The sequence below is a fragment of the Clytia hemisphaerica genome, unplaced genomic scaffold (genome assembly GCF_902728285.1).
Source record: "Clytia hemisphaerica strain Z4C2 unplaced genomic scaffold, Clytia hemisphaerica genome assembly, whole genome shotgun sequence".
Taxonomy (NCBI): Eukaryota; Metazoa; Cnidaria; class Hydrozoa; order Leptothecata; family Clytiidae; genus Clytia; species Clytia hemisphaerica.
The window spans coordinates 654,143-677,055 of NW_027103890.1; the positions used below are offsets into that span (position 1 = coordinate 654,143).

The 22,913-nt window shown below is 34.4% G+C and overlaps 1 protein-coding gene across 1 annotated transcript in view; it reads left to right on the forward strand.

Moving 5' to 3' along the window:
* Positions 1 to 22,913, forward strand: part of LOC136808590 (protein LSM12 homolog A-like) — a 30,884-nt gene that overhangs the window by 817 nt on the left and 7,154 nt on the right. The window contains exons 2-3 of the mRNA XM_067065124.1: positions 10,044 to 10,266; positions 16,720 to 16,843. Of these exons, the coding sequence (XP_066921225.1) occupies positions 10,044 to 10,266; positions 16,720 to 16,843 (347 nt within the window). The remainder of the gene's footprint in view (positions 1 to 10,043; positions 10,267 to 16,719; positions 16,844 to 22,913) is intronic.

Consider the following 22,913-nt stretch of genomic DNA (forward strand, 5'->3'; position numbering starts at 1 on the left):
GTTATAAATATACTTAGGGTGGAAATATTTGCTAGTAAACTGGTCCTGGTTTTAAACTGAAGCGTGTCCACGGGAAGCTTGTAAAGTTTTTTTGAGCAATATAAACAAAACAGACAAATCTTATTTTGTACTATTTTGTTTGACTGGACATGCTGAATCAATTTAACATTTAACATGGCCCGAACATGGCCCGAATGACTCGAGAATTCTCGGGCCATCTTGAGGGTCGTGTCAGGCTTGTGTCCTTGTTTGACAATCAAGCAGTTAGTCACACTAGGAAATCAAGCTTTCAAAAAAACAAAACCAGTCATCTACAGAATGTAATAGACCTTTTCATTTCTAGAATACAATGCTCCCATTTCTAACCAGCAAAAATTAAATTAATTACCGTAACTTGGTCTAATGTCGACATCCCTCCTCTAATTCCGACACCCTTTTTATCCCAGTCTGGAGTTCATGCACAGTACGCCGAATATATTCGGCGTGAGAATGTCCTCAATTGGGTGTAACCTTCTTGATCCTCAAAATATCTTCGGCATGGCTTTTGCATGGATTCTACACTGGTTTTTATCAGCTGAAATTGATAGAAATGTTGAAACTGTTTTTCTTGGCTTAGTGGTCACAGAGGAATAATCTTTTTTCAATCAGTGATTTAAGCTTTCATATTATTTTTGTCGCTAAAGAAGGGTGTCGGAATTAGACGAGGGATGGCGATATTAGACCAACTTATGGTAGGTTTTAAGAGTTTGGCACTAGGTTTTCAGTTTGGTGTTAGATATTCAAATTTGATTAAATTTTTTGAAAAGGAAACTCGTGGTATTGAGATAAAATAGACCTTAGCTTTCTCTAGACGTAATTTTATTTTCAGAGTTATATTTTATAGGGGTCACTCACAAATCGATTTTAGGTTAGAAAAATGTCAATTGATGTTTTAAAGGCTGACCTGTCCACCCACACCTCAAAACATCAAACACATGAAATCCCCTAAATTTGATGATACAGAGTGAATAATAAGCTGATTATGGGATGGTGAAAGTTTGATTGATAAACTTGGTTTAACTATCAAATCAAACTTGTTGTCAAAAAGATTTAAACATTAAGTGAAAAGAAATCAACGATCCCAAGATTTGACCAATCATTCCAAGTTAGAGCCGTTGTCGGTACAATTCGACCCAGCTTTTAAGTGATTAGCCTCCCTAACCCAAATCCAGAAATTGGAGTTTTTCAGCGTTTCAAATTGCTGAAGTTATTTCATCTTCATAAGATTGATTCTTAACCACAAAATAATACATTTTATTTTTCTGGCGTTCTACCCTCAAAGAATATCCATCACTTGCAAAAAAAAATGACTAGCTCGTGTTCTCGTGAGGGTGAATAAGAATGAGGCAGCAATCTTTTGCTGCAGAGGGTGCTTATTGTTTCAGACTTAATTTGTGCCCATGATAGAATGATCCTAGTATATCTCATTTTGTAAGTGTTTATTTTCTGAAAGATACAAATGGAAAAAACTCTTGTCTATAGCTCATTCCGACATTGACTTTTCATTTCTACCTATCTTCTCTGAGTCTTTTTTCTGACCCCCTGGTGACTTTTCTAACTTATTTACTGTGTTTTCTGACTATTTTAAAGTGTTTTATCTTACCTTGAAATTTTGACCCAGATGGGATTCGAACCCACCACATGTCAAGAATCAGTGATTACTAAGCTAGAGCGCTATCGACTGCGTTAGAAGCATGCCGTAAACTCGTTATTCAAAACTGTTGATAGAGTGTATTTTACGGACCCATATATATATTACTGATTGACACCAACAAATCCTTTGGTCCAGATGAAATTCATCCCAAAATGTTGGTAGAATTGGTCGACCACGTAGCCGAGCCTTTGGCGATCATAATGAATAAAACCTTGTCGTGTGGAATCATACCGAAAGAATGGAAGATGGCTTACGTTTCGCCAATTTACAAGAACAAGGGTGCTCAAAATCTAGTAATAAACCATAGACCAGTCAGCCTGACATCAGTTGTTTGTAAATTGATGGAATCATTTCTAAGGAGGCATATCATGAATCATCTACAAGATCAAAAACTATTGTCAAATAAACAATACGGCTTCATCAGTCACCGATCAACAGTTACTCAACTCCTGAACTACTTGGATAAGTGTTGCGAAAGCATTGCTAATGGTAAAGTAGTTGATACGATATATTTCGATTTGCTAAAGCCTCCGATACTGTTCCCTACCGTCGCTTACTGAAGAAACTTGAAGGATATGGAATATCAAGTAACTGTCTACGATGGATAGAGTCTTTCTTGACAGACAGAAAGCAACTCGTAAAGGTTGATCAAGGTCGATCAAGTACAAACTCCGTTGTAAGTGGTATTCCTCAAGGAAGTGTCCTTGGACCACTTCTCTTTGTTTATATCAATGACCTCCCGGACAAGGTCATCTCATCTATTTTCCTATTTGCCAATGATACGAAGATAGTCAAAGAGATCAACTCAATCGAGGATTCTTTGACAATCCAACAGGACATCAATGAACTGGAAAATTGGTCGAGAAAATGGCTTTTAAAATTCCATCCAGATAAATGCCATGTACTAACTCTCGGGAAATTCGAGAACATCATCCATGCACACCCATACTCGTTAGATGGAAACCAACTTGAACACGTTTCCCTTGAAAAGGATCTAGGTGTGCTGATCGACTCTGATATTACCTTTGAAGAGCACATCTCAAAACAGGTCAAGAAAGCAAACTCAATTCTCGGTGTGATCAGAAGAGGCTTCGAGGAATTATGTCCCAGGACACTTTACACACTGTATACCACCTTTGTTCGACCTCATTTGGAATATGCTCAATCTGTATGGTAAGCACGTCAACCTACTTGAAGGGGTTCAACGGCGTGCAACAAGAATGGTACGTCGTCTACGAAATTTAACATACGAGCAGCGCCTGCGAAAACTGGACTTACCATCTCTTGAATTTAGGAGACAATTTGGCGACATGGTTCAAATATACCAACACCTTCACTTCTATGACAAAAATACCATCGTCAAAAAGTTTTCTCGCCGAGCTCGTCCCCATCGTAAACATGATTACGAATTGATCCCTAATTTCTCAGATGATGGATTAAGGTGTGTGCAAACAAAATCATTTTATTATAGATGCATATCGGCGTGGAACCAGCTCCCAAAAAATGTTGTTAATGCTAAGTCAATCAAAGCATTTAAAGAAGAACTGACTCAGGCATGGATAAAGCACCCGTTACGTTACGATTCAAGATCACTTTTGTAATCATTATGTAGATAGACCGCTTTAGAGGTCCTAGTGTGCCTGGACTGTAAATCCTTTAATAAATAAATAAATTACCCTACCAGCGTGCCCCCTTCTACTGGTGCCCCTAAGAAACCATTTGGTCTTATGTTTCCCTACCAGTGTTTGTCCCAACCCAACTGGTGCCCCTAAGAAGGCCCCTTCAACTGTGTGTTATTATGGACTCTCAAGCTTCAGGGCCAGGAAAACCTGAGTTACAAAAACTCAAGTTATAAAAACCCGAGTTACAACAAATATGACATCATAAGTCTCAAATTATGACGTATATCATTTTGTAACTCGAAAAAGTTAATTTTGTTTATCCATCAAAGAATATCTTTTGAGCAAAAACATAGAGAAACTGCAAGGTCTAGCGAACAAAGATTATAAACACCATTTGTAAAATGAAAAACCCTGCTCTGGAGTTTTTGGCCAACTTGGTCGCTCTTTAAGATAACAACTACGAGACCGTAGTACAGTGGTAGAGCATCCGGAGCTACGGTTCTTAAGGTTGTGGGTTCAACCCCCAGCCGGGTCATACCAAAGATAACTCGGAAAAAGATGTTGTAACTTAATTTTTCGAGTTAGATAAACTTGAACATTTATTTTACAATTCTCTTTTTGAGTTTACCTAACTCAAAAACAAAATCAAAAAAAAAAATTCAAGTAATATAACGACGTGAAATAACTTTTTTGAGTTAAGAAGTCTCCTTAAATGACGTCATAATTTGAGACTTATGACGTCACATTCGTCGTAAATCGGGTTTTTGTAACTCGGGTTTTCCAGTCCTCCCAACCCTCACCCTAGCTGAAAATGCTCCTCAAACCCCCAGAAAATTTAAAATGCTGGAATGAGTTAGACAAGAGTTTTTCCGATACAAATAGTATATTTATGAGATGAATTTTGTAAGTATATTGTATCATAGGTTTTTAGACTTTTAAGGTTAGGTTTGTGTTTGTATATAGTTCTAAACTAGTTTTGTGTTTTGTATATGTAATCACATGATAACCAGTGCAATTCGAATATAATTGCAGGAGTGATTTTTTTGTTATTAATTTCAGACGAGAAAATTCGAAACAAAAAAATCGTGAGTGCAATTTTCGAATTGTACAAGGTATTATGTGATTACGAGCTAATCGCATATTGGCTTTCACTACTTTTTCCCAGTTAGGAAAGTAAATTACAGAAATTACACTGAAAGTTTTATATTTTTCTCTTCTCTCTGTGTCTTTCTTTTATTGTTGTTTATTGATTTTATTTCTCACAAAATAAATTTCGAATGCAATTAAAACGTTTGATGCAAAAAAAATGTAAGAAAAAAGATTAAAATCAATTTGGTGAACATTGGCGCGGCAGTGAAGAGTGTGATTAACTATTAATTGCTCTCTACAGGATTAATTAATACAATTAATGATTAATTGCTCTCTTTGAGGGAATGCCAAATAAGAAAAATGACCCATCGTGCGATTATGCTTCTTAGCTTTAAATATATGTGTCAACCCCGGCTAGTTCGAAACGCAGGTCACAGGTCACAGGTTTTCTTTCATCAGATTTTATGATTATGTTAATATTTTTGTAAGTAAGTGTCACTAGGTTGTTATTTTATTCAATTGTCATTTTATAATATCTAAATAACATGTATTACTTTTTTGTAATTTAATGCGTTATGTATTGATGTTATGTTATGTATATGTTATGATCTTATTTTCTTTTTTCCGGTCTGCACTTTGTTGACCTGTGAATTGTGACCTGTGACCTGTGACCTGCGTTTCGAACTAGCCGTGTCAACCCTGACCGATATTGTATGAACCCATCCCCTCGCCAAAACAAAATTTAAATACCTTAAGGAAGGGAACTTATTTTGGCGGGAAGCTTTTTTGTGAACTCAATTCCCCCCAAAATAAGTTCCCTTAACCCTATTAGCCCCAAGCTTTTTTGGCTTTTGTATCCCCAGGGGGGGGTAGAATCTACCACCCTCGATTATTTTCGATCTAGAAGAGCTATGGCCATGAAATTTGGTACGGATGTTCTCCATCATGATACAATTTTCCAGGAAGAAAAAAAAATTTGATGACGTCATTCAAAAACTGATGACGTCATCACAAAATTTCCACCTGTCGGAAAAAATCCCAAAGATATGGTTTACAAAAATGTCTATTACAATCGAACCAATAAAGATATTTCAATTCTGTTTGAAGATTCTGAAAGGTAAAAGACTGTTTTTTAACATAATTGCCGGTTTTGCAATTTCTATGAAGAGTTTTTATTAAAATCTATGCTGAAGATGAGTAAAATTCTCAAAATTTGATGACGTCATAAATGATGACGTCATCATTTTCAAAAATTTTCTTTTGATTTTTTAAATTTATATAATCAATGCCTATCACGTGTCAAAATTTGAAAATGATTGAATAAATAGTTTAGAAGTTATCAGCACTTTAAAATTTTGAGTTTTAAGCGATTTTAGCTGGGTTTTATGTCATGTTTCACAATAAAGTCATAAAACCTGATCTGGACAACCTATGACCCTAAAATTTTGCAAAAGTACTCTTAAGAAGATTTTATTAAAAGTCAGAAAGTTTCAAGTCGTTTAAAAAATTGTTCTCCGAGATATAAACAAAAGAACTCCAGCGTGGTAGATTCTACCCCCCCCTGGGGCTAATAGGGTTAAGGTAATCGTATCGCATCTTGATTTATTGGTTTATCGAAATTTACTGTGAGTTTATCGAATCCTACCTTAATTGTGATTTATTGAATCTTAGTCGTAATCCGAGATCTCTTGTTGATCAACAAGTATCTCAGTCGCTTAGATCATCTTCTGGGATCCTGGGCTACTTGTGAAGAAAACCTAAAGACCGGAAGACAGTTGAGTGATGCTTTTAGAAAATTTGCAATTCAGGAGGAGCTATTAATTGAGGCAGGGGCTAATGATGAGACATTACTGAAAGAATACCAGGCTAGAGTCAAACAAAGGCTAGAAGAAATGGCCACCCACATTACTCAAAGAAATAGGGCCAATAGACGAGAAACTTTGTCATTACCAGATCTATCAGACACCCAATTTGCACTTCCAGATGCCTTTTCAGCCACACCCTCCTTGAGTTGATTCGTAACAGCCCCTCTTTTAGCGATATTGAGCTTTACCAAATGCCTCCTTCTATCCCAACACAGTTAGAAACACCTTCTCTTCACCAAGCAACATCTGTTAAACCACCCTCTGCTTCAAAACTTAAAACAAAGCCAAGCCCATCTAAGCTTCTCGCCCAATATGAAACCTATTTTCGGGATATACCCATGGAGCCAGCATCAAACTAGAACCAAAGTTATGTCAGTTCTTCAGGAAAGACTTCTTCTACTAAATCAGACAAGCTGAGAGCCAAGGCCAGTGAGATCGCCAAATTGAAACAACAATTTTTGGAGGACAAGTTTAAACTAGATCTCCAAATAATCAAGTCAAAAGCTAAATTGGAGAGAGAACTGAGAATAAGATAAGTTGTCGATTGTTTCTTATTTTTTTCAATAAACCATCAACATTATCAAATGGGATCATTACTCATCATAGACGAAACTCAAGCATCATGTCGCATGGCTGCTGAAGATCAAGGGCACCTTTCGAACATCAGCCACTCAATTCAACTGGAACTTCCTAACGTCCAAAGAAATCGAGGAAGCTGAGAAGATCATCATCAAAATCGCACAGAGGGAATCATTTGGAAACAAAACACAGAAGAACCAGAAGCTTTGAAACTCAATCCATTCTACGACAATTTTGGTTTGTTTGGTGTTGGTGGTCGCATCAGACACGCAAACATTGGATTCGAACGTAAGCACCAAACAACAGCAAACTGCTTAACACTATGTCTAATTGGTCCATGGAATGGACACTGAATCCACCGGCCGACCCGTGGATGGGTGGCATTTATGAATCTATGGTGAAAATTAACAAGAAATGTCTGCGCACCATAGTTACCAACAAGTTATTCGCGGAAGAATCTCTGGGAACGTTTTTGACAGAGATTGAAAGCTTTATCAATACTCTTCTGTTAACATCCATCAGCGACGACCCACTCAACATCGAAGTCCTCACTCCCAATCACTTTCTCACTGGACAAATTTCCACTCCTGAAGAAACAGTACCAGAATTGGAAATCAACGCAAAGAACAAGTGGTGCAAAGTTCAAGCTGCTACGTTGAAATTCTGGCAGCTTTGGTTAAGCCCCTACCAACCAACACTGACGAAACGTCTAAAATGGTTTGATGAAACTTGTTCACTGTGCGTTAATGATATTGTTGTTTGTATTGATGATACAGTTGAGAGACAGAAAAGGCCAATCGGTAGAATTATTGAAATCTTGCCCAAAAGTGACGGAATTGTCCGCAAAGTAATTTTGAAAACCAAGAACAATATTTTTACACGCCCCGCTGCCAAAGCAAATGCTATTTATTTGAAGGGGCTGAGGGAAGCACTTTTGCCAAATCTGCCGGGAAGTGTTTTGGGTAAAGTTAATTGTAATGGTAATAAAAGACGATGTTGCGTTTGGATGATTAGTATTTTTATGTTCTGTGTTGTGCGTGTATTGTTATGTGTATTGCCAACGCGCATCTTTTGACTTAATTAGATTTTTCAGAGTATAGCATTTTACATTCGCCCATTTTTTCACACATTCAAGTTTGAAACTTGTAAGAGACAAGAGGTTGGTTTTGCATACTGTTGCACATTGTTTTGTGAGATCTATTCGCTACCTCATTTTAAACCTAATTAAGGAAATATTATGCTAATAGTAGTACTAATTTAGAAATATAGTTTCCTAATAATTTTGCAGTTGACGTCAAATACAAAACTGGACGGTTGTCGTCTGAAAAATGCACAAAGATGGCGGAAAAAATTCAAGAAAATAATAAAAAATCACCATCAATAAACGACTTTTGCAGCCCGTCAAAGTGCATCATAAATGAAGAAAACGCACTAAAAGATACCCTACAATGCAGGAAGTGCCACCGTTTAGTCCATTATCTTTGTACAGAACTGCCACTTCCACCAGATCCAGATATGCTTGTCATACAAATCAAGAAGTTTCCAGTGTCAAAACTGTACCAAAATCGCACCACAGGTAATGGAAAGGTATAATTCAAAGCTTGTGAGAATATAATGAAAAGGCCAATTGAAAGCACAATATGTCAATGTTATGGTCAACGAAATGAAAGAAACTATCGACACCAGAATAACCACGCTTGAAAAGAAGATTGAAAGCATCATAGAAAAGAAAGAAGAGAAAAGACCACCAATGAGCTACGCTAAAATCACATCCAAACACATCGAGAAAAACATTGGAGATGCGATTCGAAAAGAAAAACAGGAGGAGCAGCTGATTCGATCTACAGCACGCATCCTAATTTTTCATGGGATTGATGAATCGACAGATGAAACTGAACAAGAAACAAAAATCCAGGACGAAGAATTTATCCATGACAAAATTATTGGACAGCGGCTCCATCTGAGGAATATAAAGATTACCGAGACGCAGCAGATCGGGAAATTTACGAAAGAAAGAGAAGATAAAGCAAGATACCGACCAATTAAAGTCACATTTACGAACAAAGAGGACAAGAACACAGTGTTGCAAGCAATAACAAAAGAAAAAGGCTTTCCTTACCGAGTGACAGAGGATTTGACCAAAAATGTAAGACAGATAATTAAAGAATGGTGTAAGGAAGCCGAAAAAATGAATGCTAAAATCAAGGAAGACAACACAAAATGGAAAGTCCGGGGGAGCCCGCGAAAAAAACTCTATTTCAAAAAGATCATTGTAAAAAGTACGAGCGGTTTATAGAGGCCCATGCGTCTTCACGGTGGCCTGCAAACCTGTAAAGCTTTATTATTATTATTATAATAATAGATTATCATTTATTATGAAATCTCTTAGAATGGGCAAACATAAATGGTTAGAGGGGAAAAACAAATTCCTTACTCATGGCTCACACCCCCCAGGAGCTACACCTAAAATTTGCCATATAAGAGGTGGGAGCTGCTTGTTTTTCCTGACAGGCGGGGGAGCTCTATCTTGGGGGGGGGAGCTCTATCTGGGGGGGGCTGTATTAGTTTATGTAACTCTGGGGGCTAAATAACACTTCCCAAATATTTTTCTTTACTTTTGGTTTTTAATTTCTCTTAACCTTTATGTTTTCATGCAAAGTGTCATCTGATCCTTAAGATGCAAAAATGAAGACATTCTATTGCATTCTCTAAAAGTGCACACACATGTAAATAGAGCTTTTTGAATGCCATAAAATCTTTCCCCTATACTGGGACCTAAAATTTTATCAGGCTGGGGGGGCCTTTTTCTCAGGGGGGACCTAAATTTGGCGGGGGACCTAGAACCCCAGTCGGAGCCATGTTACTTCCCATATTTCTTTTTTAATAAACAAAGAAGTTTGAAAGAAACTTCAGCTATAGAACCTGGCTGAAAAGATATTTGTTTTTTCTTTAGAGAAAAGCAAAAAGAATTTTTAAGATGGCTACATTGAACCTGTTCATTTAGATAAAACCTATATTTCAATCCTATAAGTCAGATCAGATTGCTAGTGATACACAGTATAGATTTAGACTTTCATTGTTCATCAATCGGTAAAACTTTAAGAAGAGAAATTTTCCACGCTGCCACTTACTTCAGCGGTATTGTAATTGTGTCAAAGATGAATCCTTAACTCAAAATAATTACTAAAAATTTAGAATCACCTTCTAAGTCCAAATCAGTATGTGATGTATCAATTATCAATTTAAAATGTGTATCCAGTGATGGCGGCTTTAAATTGATTGAAAAATCAAAAGGCGATCCACCACTTCCAGAATTAGATAAAGAAAAGACTGACCAACGATTAAGAACTGCAAAAGAACGTATTGGGATTGGAGTTTCACCGGAAGGCCAACAGCTTTTTGATTTCATTCGTAAAACGTAAGTCCATAATTTCTAAACCAGCTTATCTCCCCAGTAAAAGTTTTCATATTCTTCTGTTTCTTATATATCCACAATTTTATGAAAAGGGATTATCAGGACTCAAATAATTTGGGCTTATTGTCTGTGTAAGTTTCAATCCTTGTCTGAGATTAAAAACTTTATATGTGTCATCAGGGTGTCATTTGTTTAGGAGATAGGGAATAAAAATATACTTTAGATAAGGTCATTTTTGTGAAATTTAGTGTCAATTGTCAAAAGTCAAACATGAAAATACCAAGAAAAGATGTTTTCCTTCGAATTTGAGAAAGAACTGCTATTTTTTGAAACCACATTTGAAAATACTGAGAAATTACGTTGCTATGGGGAACTTAAAGAGGAAACTACTTATAAAAGGCATGCCTTCAGGGCATGCTTGTCAAATTGAAATGTTGACACTATAAAAACCAAACAAGAAAACTGTAGAATCATTTCGAGGAAACTTTTTTAAAGAAATTAATGTGTTGTTGCTTTTTTCAAATAATAACATTACTTTTACTGATAATAAATTGGATTTAACAAAGTCTAAACTATTAACTTAAAACTGAACAAACTTTTTCTGAAGGTATGAAATATAGTATCATATAAAGATGTCTCGTAAAGTAAATTTTACTTTTTTCAACAGCATGCAATATGTTTTGTAACAAAAAAAGCATCATTGTTTCTCAATAATATAATTTTTTTTTGTCATGAAACACAACAAAGTCAATTTTCTCTCAACAATAACGTATAATCTTTCTTGCTCAACAAGAATTTCAGTTGCAAAAGTCATTTTTCTTTGCTATCCATGCTCTGAGTTGTCAGTCATCATATCTTCATTTACCCATTGGTCAAAAGAAGAATCAATATTTCTTTGTGAATGTAAGACGTTTGAGCGCCAAGGTGCCAAGCCATCAGTAGAAGAATGCACAAGTGTCAACAATGTATCGTCACCAGGGTCATAAGTCATATCTTGAATCATTTCGCTCTGCCGGCTATGTTGAACATCCTCGTTAATCATTTCATCTGGTTGTTGTGGGGGTATGTCAAAATTTGGATTGTTTTGAATTGGTCGACAACCGATTAAAATGCGCCATTTTGTTTTGATTCGCCTTCTCAATTGTCTAAAGTAACCGCTCTCCAATGCAGGCTGTAGAACGTTCTGTTGCAGGTTTAGTGTAGGCTCTACAGTATCAATCCCCTCAGTCTCCATGATAATGTCCCCATTTGGATCTTTGTAGATTCTTTCAGTTTTATCATTTCTTGTCAATACTGCACTTTGTCTAAACAAAGTTTTCATCTCTTGGTTCAATGCCATTATAAACAATAATGAGTTTAACCCAACACTTGTTAATTATTTACAGCACTGTCTTAAGGTGACTGAGTAAATGATGATGAGAAATATTCTGTAATTTGTTTTATAGAAATAAATGCTTCTTAGATTTTCCCTCTTTTTATCACTCTTCTTTGCAGAGATTTTTTCCAAAATTTTATATAAGCATTTTTATTAGGATATATAAAAAATAGCAAAAAGTCAATAAGATGTTTGAAGTTTTTTGAATCACATTTCATTTTTTTCCAACCACTTTTCTATGGGCATTGTGATTTTGCTATTCTTTTAGGAACAGTCTTAGCTATTTGTAGAGTGCATATTTTTTTAAACAAAAGCATGCGAAGCTCTGAATGCAAAAGTAGAAAAAAAATCATTACAAAAACATGACACAATTCAAAATTCTATCTTAATTTTTAGAAATTAAGCATCTTTTTCAATATTCTTTGCATTGTTTTCTTATAAAAAGTCCTTTTTTGAAAGCTATAATGATGGAGAGTCATTTAAACGAAAGGGGAATACCCTTTAAACAATTTCTAGAATTTTTTGTCATAAAAGTTGTCTCAAATAAAATTAGAAAACTGAAAGAGTGAATTTGTAGAGTAAAACTAATTTTTTTCGTAGTTAGTGAAAGATTTAATGATATTTTTTAAAAGTTTTAAGAAAACCTTAAAATTATTTTTTAGTTGTAAAATTTTGCCAAAATTCATAACTGTTTATTTAAGTTAACATAAACACCAATTAATTTCCTTGACAACCGACTACCAATTTTATACTAGTTAGCGTCAAAATGAGTCAAAATATATCTAATTATTTTTTTACTTTAAATACTTTCAGTTTGTTCTTCTGATAAAACAACAAAAATATTTAATAGTTTTTGGTATTTCTATATTCATTAATTCACTCCTTGACTAATTGTTTATGGCTAAGCAATTAAAAAGAAAATATGTTTTCCTTTAAAGAATTCTATAACAATTTTTTTTAAGAAATACCCTGTGGGTTTGACGTCATAAAGTTCCATCACCATTTATTCGTTGTCCTCCAACAAAGAATGTGAGACCCATTAACCTTTTTAACAGGTAGTTTTCTACCAATTCAACATCGAGGGGAGCCATAGAAAATTGGGAATTTTTTTAGAATTTTTGAGATATTGTTGATACCAGTTGAAAGAGCTCAAAATTCTGATGAATATTTTGGTATATAAAACCATATATCTCGGTGATAATTAGCCCCGGGGGGGGGGTACTACCCTTGTCGACCGACGGGGGTGCTCCTCTGAGGTTCGAAAAATGGACCCTACGTGGGACTCGAAATTTGCTAAAAAAGTGACCCTGGATGGGACTGAAATACCAAAATTTTCTCAAATTTTCTACTTTTTCTCCAAATTTTCCAAAAATAGGCACCCTACGAGGGACTGATTTTTCTATTTTGGAGTTTTTGCAACCCTACCTGGGACTCGTGGAGGCTAAAAAAGGTACCCTGACAAGCGGAGCATCCCCGTAACCCATCTTGCCCTAGTACCCCCCGGGTAATTAGCTTTATCTTGGAAGGGCCTAGCGATGACGTCATAAAAATCTTCAATCAACTATAACTTTAACTGTTGCTATGGGCAACTAAGGGCTAATATTGTTTGCCTCTCTCAACCAAAAGTTTTTAACTTAAGAACAATTTTGCAATCTTTGAGAACTTTTCATTCAAAAATCTAAAAATCCATTGCTATGGAAACAGTTTTTTTTGTGGATAGTCAAAACCAAGGGCTTTTAAATGTCTATCCCTATTTATTTTTGGAAAACAATTTGCCGAAGTGTCTATTTTTCAGGAAAAAATTTCATCAAAATAACCATATTCAGGAAAATATCACCGAAATAACCATTTTTAGGAAAAATCTCAGCGAATTAGCCATTTTGAGGAAAAATTTCACCGAAATAACCATTTTGAGGAAAAATTTCATCATAATAACCATTTTCAGAAAAATTTCACCGAAATAACCATTTTCAGGAAAAATTTCATCGAAATAACCATTGTCAGGTAAAATTTCACCGAAATAGCCATTTTGAGGAAAAATTTCATCGAAATAACCATTTTCAGGAAAAATTTCATCGAAATAACCATTGTCAGGTAAAATTTCACCAAAATAACCATTGTCAGGTAAAATTTCACCAAAATAGCCATTTTGAGGAAAAATTTCACCGAAATAACTATTTCAGGAAAAATTTCATCCAAATAACCATTTTCAGAAAAATTTCACCGAAATAACCATTTTTAGGAAAAATTTCATCGAAATAACCATTTTCAGGAAAAATTTCACCGAAATAACCATTACTAGGAAAAATTTAACCAAATAACCATTTTTAGGTAAAATTTCACTGAAATAACCATTTTAAAGGGACATTAAAGTAGTAAAATGTAAACATTGCGCGAACCACGTGTCATTAAAGAGAACAATTAAAATCACGTGTCCAAAACAAACTTGTAAAACAATTGAACAATCAAAATTAGCCATATTTGGTTTCCTTTTTTATTTTGACATGTGACATTTGTTTTGATTTTGTATCCGCTGCATACAGTTTGTTTACAAATTTTGCAAGTACTGTTATGTCCCTTTAAGGAAAAATTTCATCGAAATAACCATTTTTAGGAAAAATTTCACCGAAATACCAAATTCAGAAGAAAACTTATCGAAATATCCATTCTTGGAAAGAAATAACTGAGGCACCTATTTTTAGGAAAAATTCATCGAAATACCCCATTTTAGGAAACTTTCATCGAATACCCATTTTTAGCAAAAATTACTTTAAAAAACCCACTTTTTTAAAAGTGCTAGAGTGCTTAAGCAAAAATAAGTGCTAAAGCCAAAAAAAGTGCTAAAGCAAAAAATCTCTGAAATATTACTGGATTATTATTTTTACTGGAATTCTTTAAAAACTAACCAATCATCTCAAATAATTGAATTTTTGAATTAGAACCAAAAATTTTATTTTGAAAGTAGAAATAACAAACTAAATAGAAGCAATAAATAATTAGGAAAAAATAATAGTGAACTTATCATTAAATGACAGATTATAAGTATAAACCTAAGAAAGATTTTACCAAGTTTGATATTTACAAAATATACAATTACAAAAATAATTTTATATTTACACCGACCATCAATTAGAACTTCTAAATTAATGAATTTGGTACACTCTATGGAGTGTTTTTGCTTTCTTTTTCTGTTTGCTTCGTTCTTCATCAAAACAACAACAATCAATCTCTCAGTCTCAAGAGATAGTAAAAATTCTCTTTCATTGATGCACTGTTTATTGTCCATGGTTTTGTGTGTCCATATCCTGCTTCATTGAGTTGTCTAATTCATTTCACCTTATAAATAGTATATAACATTCTATCTGGTATAATGTCATAGTTCTTTCCATAAAAAACCCATATTTATTGCTTTTCATGAGATTTTGTCATTTAATGTCCATCTCTATTCTCATTATTGTCCTTATTACGATGTTGTATGTCTTCATTTTCATATTCTGTCGCTGAAGAGCCTCTTTGTGAATGTAAGACTGATGTTCGGGGTCGATACAATGCCAAATTTGTCAGATCTGAAGGAAAAGCTGTTTCAACATTGTCTCCAGGATTGAAAGTTGCCTGTTCCATTGGTCTATAATGTTCTTGAATACTCGCATTCTCAAACTGATCAATTGCTTGTTGGTTGTTGTTTTGTTCTTGTAATGAAATGTCATTGGATGGCTGACACTTGACGAAAATCTTCTTAAACCGTTGTACAAGTTTACATTTTCGTTTTCTTGTATTATTTTGGAGGAGGGGTTTATTCTCATCTAAATCGCCATCCTCATCTTCGTAAATGTATGTAATAACTCGACCATCTGGTTCTCTGTTTAAATTTTGAAGCACTGTTTTTGGTGTGAGTTCATATGTGTCAGCCATTTTGTTGTTTATTATTTTCATATGAAATCTCCTTCAAACTAGTTTGACCTACTCTCGAGCACTACCAAACCAGAATACTGTAGCGCGAAAAAATCACATTTTGAAGAAATATTTTGCTTATATCTGCATTTTTAACATCATTACGTCATTAAGAGAGAAAGGTACGGCACCGAAGACTTGTCCTATTATTTCCAGAATACCACGTGACGTATGTTTTAATCATAGTTCGTGATGTATAATGCGTCATCCATTTCGTAGTATTCCTCTCCATTTCTTATCTCGTGATACTTTTATGTGTCCTTCTACAATTTTCATTTTATTTGTAAACAATATTTCAACCAAAATTTCTTGAAACTTTAAGTAATTTCTAAAAAAGCAAAAACAAGTTTCAACATTTTTTTAACATCAAAGTCCCTCATAAAAGTACAAGAATCATAACATCAACACAACAGATCAAAAATGATAATCAAAAATTGTGTGGTATTTTCTCTCTTCTCCTCTATTGTTTTCATAGCTTAGATAAATAACGCTTTCAATTGAAATGTCTATCGACCTTTTGTTCATTATAACAGCATCATAATGTTGTATTTGTTCAAAAGTTCAAATTCAAGAGAATTATTCTAGCTATCATTTTTTGGTCAGAGTTTTTGTGCTTTTTTATAAGAAACTTCTGTTCAAAGTTAGTTTTCTTTCCTCTCAACTTGTTCTGAAACAGCGTTATTCAATATAAAAGAAAGTGAGCTTGTTTTTATTTTCGATTTATTTTTTTTTAGTTTCTTGGAAATTTGCCAAAATAAAGATGAGTAAAAATAAAATGAGTAATATAGTAAAAAATGATGAAAAAATAGAGTCTGAGTAACCATAAAACGTGCATGCGAAAAAATGCCAGTTTTTTCTACCAAAAAAAAAGAAATGAATTTCTGGTTATACGTTTTTTGCAACAAAAAAATCAATAACCTGTCGACCTTAGTAGTGTTGCACCAGTGGATAAGGGATGATAAAGGATCAATAATTTGGGTTTTTAAAAAATATCCTTAAAATGCTCTTGTGAGTATCTTGCTGTAATTTCCTAAGATAACTCAGAGTGTACGAAGCCTTAGATTGTTTTCAGAATGTTCTTAAAATCTTTAGCCTGGAAGCCTTATGTTTTTGTTTGTTTACCTATACAGGATATCCGAATGTTATTGGAACGGTCAAAATATCGAAGTGTTAAACGAAGTGGAAATTAAACCACCCTATGAACCAACCAATTGTACTGGTGAAGAAAGATCGGTCACCTATCTAAAGTCCATTGTAAGTCGACAAATTATTATTTGCTTTTTTCATAATAAACTTCCAAAATTTTTGAATACTTAGGATATTCTTAACTTTTTGAGTTTTAAGCCCAAAAATGTTCTCAACGTGTTTTATTTTTTAACATTTTGTGAGTATTCTTGTACAATTGCTCAAAAAATTCTCAAGTCTTGTATTTCAACTTCCAATAAAATATGTTCTTATGAAACACGTAAGATATTTTGATATTGGAATATTCAGCTTTTTTAAAACTCATTGAGAAACTTTTCTCTAGTAAGCTTGTTGAGTCTATTTTGATTTACAGCTCATGCTAACCCTAACCCTAACCCTAACCCTAACACTGCTGTACAGTAAACCTTTCCCTAACCTACAGAAATGTTTGTTTTATATACGTGATCATTTTTTCTCATTGAATGTCTTGATTCATATTTTTGTGATTTACTTTCGAGTTACTGCACCTCTATTAATAGCCTCTATATTGCAAGATAATGATGGTGATATTCTTGTTTATGCTTGATAAATGAATAACATCTTAGCATCGTAGACACGTGTCTTTGTTTGCATAGTTTGCATACATCCTTATATATTTTCATCTCACGGCGTAGATAAATGTAGTTTACAAGTGACGTCAATGTTGTCATGGGTACATCCTCATACCTAGAATATTCTTTCGAATGGCCTCTCGATCATACTATTTTGTTGTAGTTTGTCGTGTGGCATTTGAATTTTACTTAATTACCTTACCAGTAGCCCATTTTACGCTAAAATAGCAATTCACAAACAATATTCCTTCAGTCTAGCAAGGATTCAGTAATACACGTTTTTTTTTGTATAAACATTCAAGCCTTGGGATGTTCTTAACCTTTTGAGTTTAAGCCTAAAAATGTTCTTAACATGTTCTTATTTTCCCCATTTTGTGGATATTTTTGTAAATTTTCCAAAGAAGTCGGGTGTTTTAGAGTCCCAAAGCCTTAAAATATTTTTAACTTGTTCTTAACGTTTCGTCCATCGAAGCCCTGTTCTTATACAGTTTGTTTTTATAAAAAAACACTGTTTTTATAAAAAACACTTTTAGTGCATTCTCTCGATGTTTGGATGACTCAAATTTGTTATCAGATACAATACTCAAAAAATACTTATGTGATGTTTTTTGAATACCCAATCAACAAGATAATCATTTAATATAAACTTGAAAATGCTAGCCTCCTTTTTATCTTATGTTTTACAAAGTAAGCGATTTGAGGTAGTTGGCTTCCCCTTCTGTTCGCTTCTCGTTGATCTTCTCGCTACCAATCTTTCGGTGCTAAGATCATTGGTCGATCTGTAAAATGGTGTTCTAGTTGTCGGGAAAAAATATCGCCCTAGACCCAGAACCTTCTTTATTTTTTTTAATCTTTTGTGCTCAGCTGTATTTAAAGGGCAGTAGCGTAGACAGGAGGGCCGCAAAAATTGTGTAGGAGAGTATATTTTTATGACACTGTAATTATCTATACATAATGTAAAAAGATAATTAGAGTGTCATAAAAATGTTCTCTCCTACACAAGTTTTACGCCCCTCCTGTCTACGCTACTGAAGGGTGTGAGGGGTTTTAAAACAGGTTTTTTTTTTACTTTGGAGGAGAAATTTTCAAATCTAGAGAGGGCTATAATGAAGTTTTACTGTTGTTGCTTTCACACTTTTAGAAAAAGAATGGGCCTAGGTCTTGCCAGGATCTGAGAAGTCCTAAGGTCAGAAAAAGCTTAGGATTCTTATGAAGAATGAGTAGAATTTTATTACTGATTTGTGAAAGTATTTGAGTACTTTTGAAAGATGTTTGCGCGCATGCGCATGAGCTAGACTTTTCGGCTGCAGTTGAGGCTAAAACGTGAGTAGAAATTGCACGTTTTTGAGTTGATTGTTGTGAGCTTAGATCAAGTTGCAAATCAAAACTGTTCATTACCACTTTCATGTCAAATTCTCTTTCGCCCCATAATCTCGTTGGAATGTAATACTAACATTAGTGATGACGTGGCACCATTTCTAGTGTGACGTGGCATGCTGCTGGTTTCTCTTTTGATTTCCTTTTTATTTTCTCTTTTCCCTCTAAATGGCACTCTGTCTTAAAAGTGACGTGTCATTTTGTGGCCTTACATCTTTATTTCTACTTTGATATACGTAACTACTTTGTGCTGTACTTTGGTTGTACCAACAACGTTTTGTCATTGTCCACGCGACAGTGGAACCAGAGCCCTCTAACTTAGTGGGTGTTTTTATCTGGGAAAAAGGAATTTTTAAGATCTCCTTTAATCTCCTATGATCTCAACGTCGACTTTATCCTCTGATGCAAAGCTATGTGCAGCTCTGATTAAAATAGAAAAATCACATTTAGGACTTTCAAATCCGTTAGAAAGTATCATTCAGTCCTACCGCTAATTGTCTTTTGTCGTATAATTTACATAATGACTGACAGAATGTGTTTGGAGTAATGCTATTTTTTCTTTTTTTTACAATTGATTTTTTGACGTGTTAATTTTTTTCAACAGAGGGATTCGACTATTCGTATTTTGAATAAATCAGGCAGAAATCTGTTGGTTTTGAATGAAACCATACCCCTAGTCAAAGTCCCGCGAGAGTCAAAATCGCTAGTGAAAAATTTAAACGCTGCAGAGAAAGGCTTCACTCACATACGGCTATTATTATATAGATATATCCTATCTTTCAATAATTGCTGAATCAATGCTGAATATACGACTATGAAATAATACTTAGCGAAGGTGTGTCATACGAAAGGGAATATTCAATGAAGAAACAAAGGCTTTAGAAAGATATACGTGGTAGCATTCTATATAAGGTACTGCCAGCATTACTTGACAAAATATGCAAAGTCATTTTGATGATTGCGAAATAGCTTAACAGGGGATTTTTTTCAATGATCTAAAAATATATTTTTTTCTTTTCTTGAGAGTGACTTGACTTATAAAGATAAACAATTTGCCATGTTTGAAAATAGTAATTGAATTAGTCTACAGTTGGGTCATTAGATGGGTGAAATTACTTGACGCCCACGTTCCTACTGATTTTCTATTTGAAAAATCGATCGATTTCGGTCAGTAAAATTTCTAGTACATACGCTTTTTTATTTGTTCACTCCCACACTGAATTGTGATTCATTGGCTGGTTAATTTAGAGGCTTACTATCAAAGATCCTAACACATACCTGATGGCCTGAAAGTATTATTAAAGGATTGCTTTGTAACGTGTTTATTACTTTTGACAATGCTAAATCTTTCGATATACGTGTTCGTGCCGGAAAAAATATTGCTGACTAAACACTTTTCGTACGTATATTTCAAGCAAGGCGCATCATACAAAAGAAAGGGAATATTCGTCAAAAAATTTTCCTTGAACTACCATTTTATGCATATTGCCAGCATTACTTCAAAAAATCATTTAAAGTCATTTTGCAGATAAAGAAAAACCTTGTGCCTGTACTAGTAAAGATTGACACAATATGCCATGTTGAAGTAAAAATTTCATTAGGGGTCTTTAGTGTCAATAATAAAAATTGGCATTAGGGAGGCATCAACGACATGTTTTTATGAGAAGGTCTCGCTTTCGGATCCTTTAAATGTCTGTCTTACAATCACGTCAATTGAACTACGTTACTAAAATATACCTTACATTCCAGTGCACCGTTAGTTATTCTTTGAACTATTTTCGTCCTTACCCTTGCAAGTCAAAACAAAAGAAATTCCTTAGTTCAGTATGGTTCCACTACCAATTACGTCGATCTATTCATGCCGCACGCTTTAACATTTTTTTAGATGGCCAGAGCAGACATATTATCAATTCGTCATCGATACTTTTGCTTCATAAATCGGAAAAGACTTGATTTAAAAATACCCTAAAAATCTCTTTCGACAGTTTAATAATCTATTTGACCTTTCTATCTTGAAAAAAATTTTAGAATCTAGCTAGAATCTCAGAATGTTTGTTTCTTTGTTTTGCTTGTCTATATTTTTTGGGGAAGCCTAAGGGAGGTGAAAAATTTGTCTACGGAGCTGAAATTTGGCACACGACTTCCTTAGGTTAAACTTAGGGTTATTTTTTTTATTTTTTTGAGTTTCGCTTTTCCTCGTCAGTTATTGCTCCGGCCTAGGAGCCTTTAATTCTCTCTTCCGACAACGGTCAAGACATATTTTGTTTGTTTATCTAATCCGATGATCTATTCCGATTTAACAAAAACGGATCACTGATTCCGATAATACTGTGATTTGATTGGCCCAAAGTATTTAGAAAAAGATGGCTGCCGAAAGTGGACTAGCTGACTGTGTAGCAAATGGTTAGCAAATACTGGCAAATCTCAGTGAAAAATTGATCATTTTCATCATTATTCATGATGTTTTTTTGGATATGATTTATGAGAAGTTTGATGCATACTGGCTCTCTGACAAATGTTGAAAGACTTTGGAGAAATTTTGGCCATGAATCTTCAGCTGATCGAGTGTTTATAATGCATATAACTATGGCTAACTTCTCTTCTAGACGCACAAAACCAAAAAACTCTGTTTTTTCAAGTCTGATGGAAACTTTTTGAGAGCAAACTATTAATATATTTGAATTCAGTATACTACTTGTGTGTAAATTTGAGTAAGATTGGTGCATTCTCATGATTTTATGCTGTAAAAATGATCATATTTTGGACTTAGTCATTTTTCATGATGATATAATTGGTGGTCGTTCCTTTTGGATTTTTAAACTTGACAATGAAACTTTCAAACACACAGCCATTGAAATTCAAAAGAGAATACTAAATTACAATTACAGTGTAAATTTGAAAACGATCTCAGTAGTTTTTGTAGTGTTATGTATGGCTGAAAATGATCATGTTTTGGACTTTGTTATTGTCGTATTCATCACCGTTCCTTTTGATTTTTCAAACCCGACACAGATTTTTTACAAACATATCACTATGAGAATTCAATAAAGGATACTGAAACACAGTTCCTGTGTAAATTATAACAAGATTGGAGAAATTTTCACAGTCAGACAGTGTTATGGCTGAAAATTATCATTTTTGGACTTTGTTGTAATTTCATCGCGGCTGGTGACCGTTCCTTTTGATTTTTCAAGCCCGACACAGATTCTTTCCAAACATACCACTGTAGGAATTCAATAAAGGATACTAAAACACAATTCCTGTGTAAATTTGAACAAGATCGGAGAAATTTTCACAGTATTGTGGCTGAAAATGATCATTTTTTGGACTTTGTCGTACCGTCAACTGCCCTAACTTGGGACTATCTGACAAAACATGGGACGGCAATTCGGCCACCATTTCACCGAACCTCCAAAGTCATTTGATTTGAATTAAGGAACGGCGTATTTAAAAATACACAATTTCTCTTTCGATTTTACGGTAAGTGAAAATACAGACCAGATATGCAACAGTCCCATGTTTCGACCAATCGTCCCAAGTTAGAGCAGTTGACGGTAATTTCAAAAGCTTGGGCGACCGTTCCTTTTGAAGATTTTTTAAACCGGACACAGGTTTTTTCCAAACATACTGCTATTACATACACAATTTATTTGATTTATCCTAGTCTCCTCCAAGTATTACCCAACAGAAAAATGCTTAGCTAAAAGCCGTGGCCTCTAATTTAGGTTATTTTTCTCCCGGTCCGGACAATCAAATCAACGGGCGCATCATGGCTTGGCCATTTGCTAGTTTAGAAAAATATAAATTTACTAGCCGTCCCGGCGTCGTCCGAGACGACTCTTTAACATGATTATTACGCTCGCTTCGCTCGCTTTCACTTTAGAAATTACACATATTTTGTTTACTTATGCGAAATATGTTTTAGTAATGTAAAAGGAAAATTTCTACGAACAGTTAGTTATGTTTTCCAAGGAAACATAGTTAAGACATATTTCTTGTATTTTCCAAGGAAAATCACCGAGTACGATTTATTGTATTTTCCAAGGAAAATACATCTTATATACAGTTTTTTGTATTTCCCAAGGAAAATACCCTGTTACGATTTCTTGTATTTCCCAAGGAAAATCATCTTATGTACAGTTTTCTTGTAT